Source organism: Camelus dromedarius, chromosome 17 (assembly GCF_036321535.1).
Source record: "Camelus dromedarius isolate mCamDro1 chromosome 17, mCamDro1.pat, whole genome shotgun sequence".
Taxonomy (NCBI): Eukaryota; Metazoa; Chordata; class Mammalia; order Artiodactyla; family Camelidae; genus Camelus; species Camelus dromedarius.
In genome coordinates, this window is record NC_087452.1 from 35,566,398 (window position 1) to 35,578,751 (window position 12,354).

Genomic DNA, 12,354 nt, shown 5'->3' on the forward strand with positions numbered 1-12,354 from the left:
TGGGCCCCGCCCACCTTGCTGTTCTGGATGAGACGAATAAGGTGTTCAAAGCAATTGTTGCTGAGGAAGGTGGCCTGCAGCACTGGACGGTCCTCGCATGTCAGCATCGTGGGGATGGCGTCTGTGGAGGGCTCAAGGGTCAGCCCTGCCCAGGCCCCTCCCAGCAGTACCTCCACTCAGCCTTAAACTTACTTCCCACGCTGCCTGTCCAGCCTTTCCATCAGCACCTGGGCCTTCCCCTTCCAGTGCCACCTTCCCCAGAGCCCAGGGGCCCATACCCACCAAGCATGCTGACCCGCAGGGTGACAAGAGCCTCTTCGGGGCCTGGACTTGGCCCAGCCGGCCAGTCAGTATTAAGGACACGGAAGTAGCCTTCAAGTAGGGCTCGGAGCTCTGGCCCCCGGGGAGGTGTGCGGCTGGTGTGCAGGACATGTACCGCACCCACCAGCGCCTCCAGTGCTAGCGGCACTAGGCGGGGGTCCTGGGCTGGCCGGTGGCCCCAGCCCCGTACCACACCCAGCAGGCCCTGCACAGAGCCAGCGCTCACAGCCTTCTGCCCGTTCTCCTGCAGGTATGGGGAGAGACGGGCAATGGGCAAGGGGCTCACCCAGCAGAGACACCCTGAGATGGCCACCCTCTGGCCCACAGGCTCCTCCCAACCTACCTTCCCTCCCGCAAGGACAGCACCAAAGAGGTGAATGAGACGCAGTAGCAGCGTGGAAGGCAAGTGATCTGCATCCTGCAGGCTCTCTGGACATGGGAAATGGGGGGGCAGGGGACAGGGCAAGATAATGTCAAAGCTTGCAGGGCTGTGGGTCCAGGGGGCCACACAAGATGCGGTGGGGGGAGTTGGCCAAGGAACATGGCCGGGAGGCCCACTCTGAGGGAGAAGACCCAGTTCTGTGCTAGGGGGTCTAAAATGTCATACCTCTATGCTAGGGGGTCCGAGGAGGACACAGCCCTTCTTTGGGGAGCTTGTAGGGGACACAGCCCTGCCCTAAGATCCCAGCCAGCTTCCCAGATCCTTAAGCCCCAAAGTGGGGACCCCAGAGTGAGCATATAAACACCCACACTTCCCCATGGCAACCCAGGGTTTAGTTTCTTAGATGCAAATTTCCTGGTCCCTCTGCCCTGTGACGGTTGGAGCTTCCCGTGACCTGCTGTATCTGCCATACAGATGCCCCACACACCACCCCATGCACCCTTGCTGGGGACTTCTAGGGGCTTTCACAGTGTCATATCTGGGAGGCCCACCTGGCCCTGCTCCAGCAAAGCTGGACAGGATGCTAGGCCATGAAATGAAACCCAGAGAGCAGAACGGACCAGCCCTGGGTCACATGGATTAGGGGTAGGGAGAGAGCTGGGCTGCCTTGATTCTGGTGGGATGGGGTGGGAGGCCCCCAGGGGACAGGGCTTTTGACGTGAGGCCTGAGAATGCTGTTGGCCTGTGAAGGAAGAGGAAACAGTCTGGGCAAAGACTCAGAGGTGGAGTAACTAGTTGGATTCTAGGAATGAGAGGACAGGACCATGGCTGGAGAGCAGAGAATGAGTACGGCTGACAAGGAAGGCTGTGGGGGGTGGGGGGTTTGATCCTGATGGAGTCAGGCCACCACTGAGGAATTTACAGCAGCGGGAACAAAATCCATTGTATTTTAAGAAGAGTACCCAGGCTGTGGGAGAACAGAGGCAGGGGGCTCCCCAGGGGCATCTCTCCTCTCGGAGATGTTATTCCTGCTCCAGGCTCCGGTCCACAGCTCCATGGGGTATCCCAGAAACAGAGATATTTTCTAGCCCAATAGGCCACCGTTTTCCCAAACCTGGCCTGCCCCTGTCCAGGCAGCATCCTCCTCCAAGCCCATCTAAAGCCCTGGCCAGTCACCCTCCAATGAGAGGAGGGAACCCATGAGCAAAAGGTACCCAGGGAGAATAGATGGTGTGAGATGTCCTAGGGGTCAGCTCCCCCAGAAGAGTGGGAGCAGGGAGGGGAGACACCTAAACAGTGTCTGGAGGAGGAGTGGAGACTGGGTGTAGCTACAGGACAAAGGGATTGGGATTGGACCAGAGAGTTTTAAGATGGTCCAGATCAGAGTAGGGTACAGTGACTGGGGGGGGGGGGGACCCAGGAGATAGGAGAGAAGGAGGAAGGGAAATTGACACCTCCCGAAAATAGAAGTTACTCATTTTGTCCAGACATGCTCTCCCTCTCCTCTCTGCCCCTGAACTCCTACTCGCCTTTGGAGGCCCCCTCAAATTCCCATGGTTCTCCCAGCCCCACATGCAGCCTCCAGTAAGTGGATCCTGTCCTGCTTATGGGATGGGGAACTGCAGGAAGGGCTCAGGTTTGGGGGCGGGGCCAAGGGGGCCAAGTGAAAGAGGGGGTGGGGCCTGACCTCGGAAGAAGGTGCTGAATTCACAGGGCAAAGTAGCAGGAGGGAACTTGTATTTGCTCTTCTCCTTGGAGCTGATGACTTCCCTGGTGGGGATGGAGTGGGCAGAGGCCGAGGTGAGGCCAGCATTTTACCCATCCTGGGTGATCCTCTTCTCACCAGCCTGCACACCAGCCCCCTCCCACCTCTGCCCCTTGGCCAGAGTGGCCACCCTCCTCCTCTCCCCAGCTTCCTCTGGGTCCTCTACCCGGGGGCTGCCTCTCACCCACTGTGCTGGCGTCGCCAGGTTTGATAGGGGTCAAAGAGGCCTTCACAGAGAAGCAAGGCATGCAGGGCTATGTTTTCCAGCTGGGGCCCACAGCCCTCCTGCAGTGGTGGGGGTCCTTTCAGCTGCAGGCATGGGGAGAGGGTGGAGGGGGGTTAGCTGAGCCATGGCTACCACCTGCCGCCCCCCAGGGTACAGGTTACCTCACCTCAGCCACCAACCGGGTCAGCAATGCCAGCACTCGGGGCACCAGCACCTGGCCCCAGCCTGCCTCTACATTCTCTGGGTTCCTAGGGAGTGAATGATGGGAAAGGTCCCAGTGACATGCCAGCCCCGACTCTGGCCCACAGTCCCACGGTCTCCCACAGTGGAGAAGACAGCAGGGACCCACCTGCAGAGAATGATGAAGAGCTTGAGCAGCAGCAGGGCTTGCTCCAGGTCTCCCTCGTCCAGCTGCTTGGCCAGCACAAGCAGCGCATCCAGGGGTAGCAGCGGCACCTCCGCACCTGCCTCCTCCGGCCTGCAGGGAGGGGAGGGTCACCGGGCGCCAAGGACCCCTAGGTCTCCCGCCCTCCACAGAACTCCAGCCTCACCTGCGTGGCTCCAGAGAGGATAGTGAGATGCTCTTCTCGAAGGCACCCACAAAGGCCTTCAGCCACTGCTGCAGGTAGCCCAGGTCCTTCTGCAGGAAAGAAGTTCAGGGGAACAGTGGTGAGGGCAGAAGGGGCCCAGTGGGTGGGGGGGCCAAGAGGATGCGGACAGAGGTGGAGAGTGAATGGCGTTGGACAGGAATTGGAGGCAGAGCAGTGAGGTGGAGAAAGGGAGTGAGGGATGGATGGGGAAGGAGGACAGGAAGCTGGAAAGTCAGCATCAGAGGACTGCCATACATATTAATCTCTCCCCCAGGCCCCTCATCTGCTTTTCTCAGCCTCCCACTCTGCTCCCACTTCCTGAACCCTTGGGGACCCAGACAAGCCTGACACAGACAGGGGAGGGGCTTAAGCATATACATGCCTGGGGTGTGGCTGTGGCCCACACTGTTGCTGGGGCTAAAGGTCTCACACCCACCAACCTCCCCCAACCAAAAGCCATGGACTAGGCTCTCTCCTGCCACCTTCTCCCAGCTTAGCAGCAGCCACCTGCAGGAAACCTTCCCTGACTGTATATCCCAGGATGCATGTTCACCATCAGCCAGGCAGACCGATGCACACACACATCCCCCACGTGTACAGGCAGAGGGCCCTACCTCGCCCCAGGAAACTCCGCCCACCCTGGCTGGTTACCTGGACCCCAGGCCCCAGAGCTGGTTCCATGGGCAAGAGGGACAGGGGCTGAGCCCAGTCTGGGCGCCGCCAGGGAAACTTTGATGTGAACGGGAAACGTCCCCTCCCGCCCCAGCCCTGGGGCAGGAAGCGCAGAGTCACGGTGGGGGAAGGGGGACGCTTCCTCCCGGCAGACCGCAGGGATGTGGGGGGGCCTGGGGCACCCAGGGCCGAACAAGAGAAGCTGTGAGGGACCTAGCCTAGCACTGAAGGCGGGGCCTGGAACACAGAGGGGCGGGGGTCACACTGCCTTGGGTGGAGCTTGTGGACCAGAAACTAGTTCTACAACCATGAGTCCCGCAGTCAGGGCAGGCCTATCCAGGGACAGGTTCTGATCCCTGCTCTATAGTGCCCTTCATTCAAGGCACCCACAGGCCCCCGACCTGGGTTTAGGGCCTCCGGCCTAGGGAACGATGTAGGAGGACCCATCCATTCCTTTGCCCCGCCCCACTGCCGTGTCCCGGCTCCCCACCTGGCCCTGCTGGTCTCTCTGCTGCAGAGACACTGTAGAGTAAGTCCAGGACTAGCCCTAATCTGCTCCAACCTCCAAGCCCCTCCCAGGGCATGGAGTGGGTGGTATCCTGGACCTGAGTGCCTCCTTCCATCCGTCCCTTGCCCCCTCCTTCCACACTGGCCCCATCTGGAGATCCCACCCTAAACAGCTGAGCTCAGAAGGCAACCTTCTTTCCCAGGGACAGAGAAGCAGGGTGGGGACCATACTGGAGAAAGATGTAGGGGCAAAGGACACATGACAGGTAACACCTGGCAACCTGAGGCTGCAACTCATGTGCCACGGACCTCAACTCAAGGACCTCCAGAACTACTGTTGGATGGACGGCTAATTTTTTGCCACTTGTGGGCCCCAGATCACAGGTCAGGACTGAACAGGCCCCAGGTAAGGGGCCTGACCCTAGCAGATGGGACCAGGCCCCCAAGAAACCTAGGCAAAGCAACCCTCCACCCTGTGGTCGGGCACCTTCCTTGTGCATTTTGTCACAGAACTGAGGCTCAGAGAGGGGCTAAGGCCACCAAAGTGCAGGCCCATACTACCATGACTAACTCTCCACTCTCTGCGGCTGGCAACCTCCCTGCTCACCTACCTCTGTCTACACCTCTTCTCTCCGTCAACTAGCAAAGACACCATAATGCCCAACCTTGAAACACCAGAGCAGGCCAGAGCTCTTAGACTCTTTCTTTTCGATTCTTCCCACTGCAGAGGGGGAAATGGGGGGCCCCAGAGAGGATGCCTCATTCACTATCACAGCTGCAGCTTTATCTCTGAGGATGTTGAAAAGCCAGACCTTTGTTCTAGGCCAGGACCACTCATAGTGGCTAAAGCCAGCCAGCTCAAGCTGACCCCATGACCCATGACCCTGCCTCAATGACCCCACAGACCCCTGTCTACCTTCAAAACTGTCCTGACACCATGCTCCCCTCTTCTCCCTCCAAACCACCCCTAGTCAAACCACAGTCATCTCCCACCCCAAATATGAGTCTTTTTTACTTACAGATAGAAAACAAACGATAGTTGCCAAAGGGGAAAGATGGAGAGGGGGATAAATTAAGAGTTCGGGATTAACAGATACACATTACTATATATAAAGTAGATAAATAACAAGGACTTACTGTATACCACAGGAAACTATATTCAATTTCTTGTAATAAGTTACAGTGGAAAAAAAGCTAAAAATATATATGTATGTATACATGTAACTCAATCACTTTGTTATACACCTGAAGCTAACGTGGTAAAAAAAAAACCAAAACTACACTTCAATAAAAAAAAAAGGGGGGGGGGAGGAGTCCTTTTTGGCCACTGTAGCTCTGCTGAGCACCTGATACCCTGCATTTGACCATGTCCCCCTGCCTGACCCAAAGATAAAGGCTCAATTGCCAAGCCAGACATTCTGGGTCCTTAGTCCAATCAGGGCCTGCATCTCCAGCTCCTCTGCCCTCTGCATCTGTGATTCATATCCTCCTGTGCAGGCCTCTGCTCTCCCCACACCCCCTCCCATGTGTGACTTGGGCTTTTGGTATTTAAGCAGGAACCTCCTGTCCTCCTCATGGCCATTACCTGGACAGGCCCCTCAAACTCTGCACACTCCTGCTTTCAGTCCTTAGAACACAGCCTTGACCTGTCCAGTGCTGCAAACTTCCAGCAAATCCAGGCTGGGCTGGGTTCAGGGCTGAGGCAATCAAGGCAACCTTTGTGGGCTCTGGAGGGGACAGGAGGGATCTCAAAAGCACAGAACTAGGGGTAGCTGCCTGTCCTGACCCTGTGGTCTCACCTCTTCTCCCTGGGAGGCCTCAGCCTGGCTCTGACCTGGGCCCCATGGCTTGAGGCTGCAGTGCTGGAGGGTGCGGGAGACGTGCAGGCGCCAAGGCCAGGAGGCAGGGCAGGGCCCGGGAGCACGAAGGCAGTGCTGCGTGTGGAGGGCTCCAGAGCTGGGGAGACGCGGCTGTGCTGCTAGGGCTCCCCACACTCCTCGCACAGGCTCTGCCTTGGCCAGCTCCCCCATCCCTTTCAAGCTCTGAGCAAGAACATCAGCAGGCCAGCCCCGTCCCCACCCAACCCTGACTGGGCCAGGGTCCTGACCTTGTGCCCCTGTGAAGGCAGATGAGGAGCAGCCACATTCCTCCCAGGGTCCTGCAGCAGGGAAGAAAGCTGTGGGTCTGGGGGAGGGGGGAAGTGTCTCTGAGTCACTCCTGTAGGGACCCCAATCTATGCCCAACCAGCCCTGAGGACACTCAGTGCTGGGGGAGGGGAGCGCCCAAACAGTCCCTGGGTAGGCATGGAACTGCCACTTCCTCAGAACTCTGAGGTAACCTGGGAGGGGTGAGGGCAGGCGGCTATGGCGTGGACAGGTGGGTGGGGCTGTCAGGGAGATAAGGACCACTGCGCTTCAGACACCATGCTGCCTGAGACGGGCTTGCCTCACCCCAAACCTGACATCAGCCCTGCTTTGCCCCGTGTCTCAGGGCTCAGACCTTGCCCCAAATCCTCCATCGCTACCCAATTACCTCATTTGGGGCTCACAATGGGGCAAAACACAGAAGTTCCTTAAATAGCACCCGGCACCTCGGACACCTCCAGGACACATCAGTTACCACCACTGTCCGCCACTGTCAGCCAGTCAGCCACCCTACCACAGGCTCACGGCAAGTCCACAGCCTCACCCGACATCTGAAGCCCTGCAAGGGTGGTACCCACCTCATCTCCAGCCTCAGCACCCCATATTCACTGAATACCCCGGCTCAAGGATATTACTCCCTGTCCCTACCCTCACAGGCCTGCATGTGCTTTGCTCTCAGTGTTTTCCTCTGCCTAAATGCTCCCCAGCAGAGCCAGCACCTTCCCCAAAGACCCAGCCCTGTGTGGTGCTTCAGAGGTCAGGGGTGCCAAACTGAATGTGGTTGAGGGCATGGGTTCTCCAATCCAGACCTCGTTCTCACGCTTGGTACCTTGGTACTTAACATTAAGCTCTTGTGATTCAGCTGCCTCTTTAAAGCCATCCCTTTGCTTCACAGCTAAAGGCTCTCCAACCACACCCAGCAGTACATGGTAAGGTGAGTGGGAGCTCTACCCCCAAATCCAGGGGCTCTGCCTTCCCAAGCCTTTGGCATTCTAGGGCAACACTCTTCTTCTCCCCACCCACCTCCACGAGTGACAGGTGAGTGGCAGATCTTGGTTAACTGGCAGAGTCACGGTCCCATGGACCACAGCTGGCTGTCCCAGGCAGGCAGAATGGGAGGAACTTAGTGGGCCCCAGAACAGCACTAGGAACAGGGCAGGGAGAGAAGACTGGACTCCACAGTGGGTGACTCCTCCCAGTCAGAGCTGCCTAGGTGGTAGTAAGCACCCCACCTCCTGCAACAGGCAAGCAGAAATGGGACAGGGTGGGATGGGGCCTGCTCAGGATGACCTCTTTCAGGTCTTCCCACTCAGCATCAGCAGGGGGATGGCAATGTCAAGCTGCAGGTGGCTTCTGGCTATACCAGGAAGACTAGAGGTCAGACTTGGAGGACCTCAGGCCAAGGAATGAAGCAGGAACAGGGGACTTCACCAGGGGCAAGGACAACTGAGGCTAGTGGTCTAAATGCCTAGGTGGCTGGGCCAGTCTCTCCCCCTTTCCTGGGGAGAGGGCCTTGAAAGGTGTGAACCTTCAGGTCTCCATAACACCCCCCCAGGGCTTAACCTTCCCCTTGTCCTATCACTATGGAAACCCGGAATTTCCTTTCAGGGTCCCCATAGTAACCGACCTGTTTCCATGGGGACCCCACACTTCCACATCAGCTCCCCAGCTACCATAACAGCTCCAGGGATTACCCGCCCCTCCCCCAACCCTGGACTCTGCGCTACTCTCCCCGTCACCTCAGTCCCTACCCCTCCCCTAGTAAAACAAAGGCAGGGAGGAAGGAACCCTGGTTGCCCCTGTGAGGTATAGAGGGGGAGCCAAGCACCAAGGAGACTATTCCTTTCTCCCACTTCAAGAGGGTAAACTGAGGCACTGGTATGACACAGCTAAGGACCCAGAGGGAGCAGAGGGCCTGACAGGTTTCCATGAGGCAGGAGAGCTCATTAGTCAAGGGTGAGGGACCAGGGAGGGGTGAGCAGAGCAAGGCCACCTAGAGCTATGACCTGACCCCTCTGGAACCCTGAGTCCTCAATGGTGTAACTGGAGAGTTCAGCCTGGGCTGCCCCCCTGTACTCTGAATGCCTGTCCGTTCCTGGCCTTTGAGACCCTGAGTGCCCCTCATCTCTCATGCTCCCCGGTGCTCCCTTTCACTGGGGGGCTGTTAAACAATGCCACTGCTCCAGCCTGAAAAGTGGCCACTCATTTACATGTCACACATAACCTTTACACACTCCCCAACTGCCAGCTTGTTGAGTGCTGTCCCCAGTCCCCTTATCCTCTCACCCCCTTCCTAAGCCCACACTGGGGAAGCCCTGCTAGACTGAGGCCAGTCCATCCTACTGGCCTCCTTCTCATTCCTGACAACTTGCCTCTCGTATTTCCCACTGCCATATGCTTTCTCCTCCTCTTCCTGAGCCCTCAGCCCTCAAGGCCCAAACTCAGTCCTCTGGCATGACATCCCTGATCTGTCACTGCTGTGGGGCCTATCTCCTCCACCCAGCCACTCAGCTAATACCCAAGAAGAACCGACTGAAAAATGTGGGGTGCAGGGGAAACTGCAGAGTAGCAAGCACAATGAGTATGCAGATGGGGACATGCCTGGGCGCAGGTCTAGCTTGGTCTTGGGGGACAGGAGAGGAAGGTCACCTCAGACCAGACTTGAGGGAGAAGGCTCCACGCAGAGAAAACTGCTTGTGCTGTCCCAGGGTGCAGTTCCACCTGAGGCTTCCTGCCCACAGGGCTACACCTTTCCTGGGTAAAGGAACACAGGACTGAGGCTGAGCCAGAGCTCTGCTGGACTCTTCCCCAAACTTGTCCAACAACCTTGGTTTCCCCACTAGGGCCATGAGGGGCTCAGACTAAGTGATGTCCAGGGCACTCTGGCCCCTCCTTCCTCCTTCAGTAGCCACCCACAACCCCTCACCCACACGTGAACCCCAGCTAAGGAGGGCCCACAGAGGTAGTGGGTGGGTGAGTTTGAACTTGGGGTCTATGAGGCGAAAGGGAGGGCAGAAAGGGGTTGCTCCTGGGGCGGGCCTAGAGCCACAACTGGGGAAACAGGTTTGCCAGCTGATGTCAGCTCTCACGGCTGAAGGGAGGGGTGCAAGTGTTGGGGGAACCTTCTGGCTGGGTGGCTGGCCAACTCAGGGGTCTCTTAACACCCTGTATTAGTTCAACCCCTTACCTTATCTTAGCCTCTCCCCCAAGCACACACACGATAGGTCACTAGCAGGGCTCAAAAGCAGCACAGCCACCGCTCCTGGGGAGTCCAGCACAGAGGGTGGGGACCGTGTTCCGGGAGCAGAAGCAGGACCAAGCCGGCAGGAAGGCAGTGCTGGGAGGCTGGCTAGAGCTTCCTCTCCCCAGGCGACCTGGCCCCTCCCGGCTCCTAGGTTCACACTCATATCCTGGATTTGTCTGCCTGGCCCCAGGACGTCCCCTGCCTGCCCAGACTTCCAAGGCTACAACCAGCTAGCCTGTGCCCCATACCTGCCCTGTGAAGTAAGGAGCTGGAGAAGGAGAGGGGACTCAGCACAGATGAATGCTCAACACCTGTGAGAGACTGACCATCTGCAGAGCTCAGCCAGAAGGGGCAGCAGGAGGCAACCATGCTGGACGTACAGTCCAGGGAAACTGTTTAAAGACAATCTCTCCCAGCAGCATGAAGACCCACCACTAACAGCCACCAGACTCATCACCTGGTTCAAGCCCCTCTCCACCCAGCCACAGGTGAAGAAATTAAGGACCAAGAACCTGCCATGGCCACAGGGGTAATCAGAAGCATGAGAGCCAGGGACAGGTTTCCTTCCAAATCTTTTGCTTCTTCACAAGGACCAACCTCTGGACATGGAGACAGAAACACTGGAGTGAGGGGATCTAATGGGGCAGGGAAGCAGGAAAATTCTCTGGCCTGGACAAGCCATACTGGCTACCCCTCTGCAAAGTCCAGACCATCCAAGATCAGGGCTGTGCCAAATTTATAGATAGGAAAGCAGAGGCTCAGGGGTGTAAAGAGAGAGAGAGTCCCCACCAAAGAGGAACTCTATTCTAAGCATTGCCTCTTGCCAGGTGCCTGGACTTTTCACCACCTGAGCAGGCTCAAGAAGCTATGGCCTGGGGGGAATGTATAGCTCAAGTGGTAGAGCACATGCTTAGCATACACTAGATCCTAGTTCAATCCCCAGTACCTCCTCTAAAACAAATAAATAAGTAAACCTAAAGCTATGGCCTGAATTCCAGGTCCCTGGGGCCCTAGACCTGACCTGCAGTCCTGGGAGACAGTTGGCCAACCTCCTCACAGAGGGTCAGCTGGTTTGAGTATGAACTTCCCCCCAGTGACGAGATAAGGGGCACACAATAGTTCATTGTGCCCAAGGTACACCTGAGCCAGGAGCATGATGCCAGGCAGGTGCAGGGAGGGAGGCTGGTGCTGGGTAAAGGGGAGGGAGGCATTACCCTGGGTTCCTTCCCTGCCGTGGATGCAGAAGGAAAGTGGGGGCCTATGTGTGTGACATAGAGTTTGGGGGACACCTGGGTCAGAGTTGCTCCCTTCACCATCTGAAGCCGCTTGAGGTAGTTTCTGAGACAGGAGGGGGAGCTCAGGAGGAAAGGACCTCCCTCCAACCCTTTCAAACATCCCCACCCTCAGCATCCAAAGCGAATCTTTTCTTCTGGCTGGACCCCTGGAATCCACCACTGCCCACCCCTCTGCTGCCCCCTCCCCGGTTCCGGTGGGGCTGCCTGGGGTCAGGGAGAAGCTCACTACTCAGTTGGCTGCATGGGATCTCATGAGTTGACTCAAGTCGGACCGAAGTAGGGATACCCTCCTTGTGATGCCTGGATCCCCAGCCCACACAGACCCGTTGGCCACGACCACCCAACGCGGCTGCGCCCACAGGAAGGGCAAGCTCAAATGCAAGCTAAGACCCCCTCCCGACCTGGCCAGTCTTTTTTTCCCCAGGGCCTCAGTTTCCCCATCCATAAAGGTAAGTGCCCTGCCGTCTTGGTCCAGGCCTCTCTCCTCCGGTAAAACCGAGGAGGCGCGGTCTCCACCCAAGTGGTTCTTGTGACCTGCGTACCCGCGAGGGTCGTCTCCAGGTATAAATGCCAGGGCACCGGCGGGCCGGGGGCGTACACGTGTATGCGGAGCCCAAGCACGCCCCGCGCGAGCGCATTTATGCGGCCCAGGTGGCGCTGGGCACAGGTGCAGCAGGAGCTGGGGGCGCTGAGCTGGGGGCACGGCGGGCGCGGGGCGGGGCGGGCTCACCTGCGCGTAGTAGAGCAGCCACAACTCGTAGAGCCGCTCGGAGGCGGCCATGGCCCGGCCCGGCTCCGGCCCTGCTCCACGCCACCTGCTGCCGCCGCCTCCTCCGCGCCGCCCGCCAGTTGCCCTCGGCCAGGCCCATGGGCGGAGGGCGTCACTCCAGGGCGGAGCGGCGCGGTACTACTTGGGGGAAGTAGTGCTGGCCCCCGCTGCGCTCCTCCTCCTCCCCGCGGACCGCAGCCCGGCTTCCTGCACTCCGCGGCGGGCACCGCCGCCCCGCCTCTCCCGGGACCGAGCAAAGGGCGGGGCGTCTGACGGGAGGAGGAGCCTGAGGTCAGGGCGGCTCCGGGGGGCGCCCAGCAGCCCCACCCTCTGCAATCCGTGCCTTCACTAGTGCCTGGGGAAGGGCCATTCTGACCCTCTCGGACTAGGGTCGGGGTGAGGGATTCCAGACTTGCTTTAAGTCTAGATGTGACTGGGA

General features: G+C 58.4%; 1 protein-coding gene across 7 annotated transcripts in view; it reads right to left on the reverse strand.

Annotated features, from left to right (window-relative positions):
• NBEAL2 (neurobeachin like 2) overlaps positions 1-12,065 on the reverse strand; it is a 29,839-nt gene extending 17,774 nt beyond the window's left edge. For 3 of the 7 annotated variants that reach the window (XM_031470188.2, XM_031470186.2, XM_031470184.2), the window contains exons 1-9: positions 3,936-4,032; positions 3,246-3,334; positions 3,044-3,172; positions 2,861-2,942; positions 2,653-2,777; positions 2,391-2,473; positions 665-750; positions 283-565; positions 15-121 (exon numbers count right to left, since the gene is read on the reverse strand). In XM_031470188.2, the coding sequence (XP_031326048.1) occupies positions 15-121; positions 283-565; positions 665-750; positions 2,391-2,473; positions 2,653-2,777; positions 2,861-2,942; positions 3,044-3,172; positions 3,246-3,334; positions 3,936-3,965 (1,014 nt within the window). In that variant the 5' untranslated portion in view covers positions 3,966-4,032. Of the gene's footprint in view, positions 1-14; positions 122-282; positions 566-664; positions 751-2,390; positions 2,474-2,652; positions 2,778-2,860; positions 2,943-3,043; positions 3,173-3,245; positions 3,335-3,935; positions 4,033-11,876 lie in introns of those variants that run through there. The other 4 variants (XM_064496603.1, XM_031470183.2, XM_031470187.2 and 1 more) reach the window with 2 other exon arrangements.
• Positions 12,066-12,354: the final 289 nt, after the last annotated feature.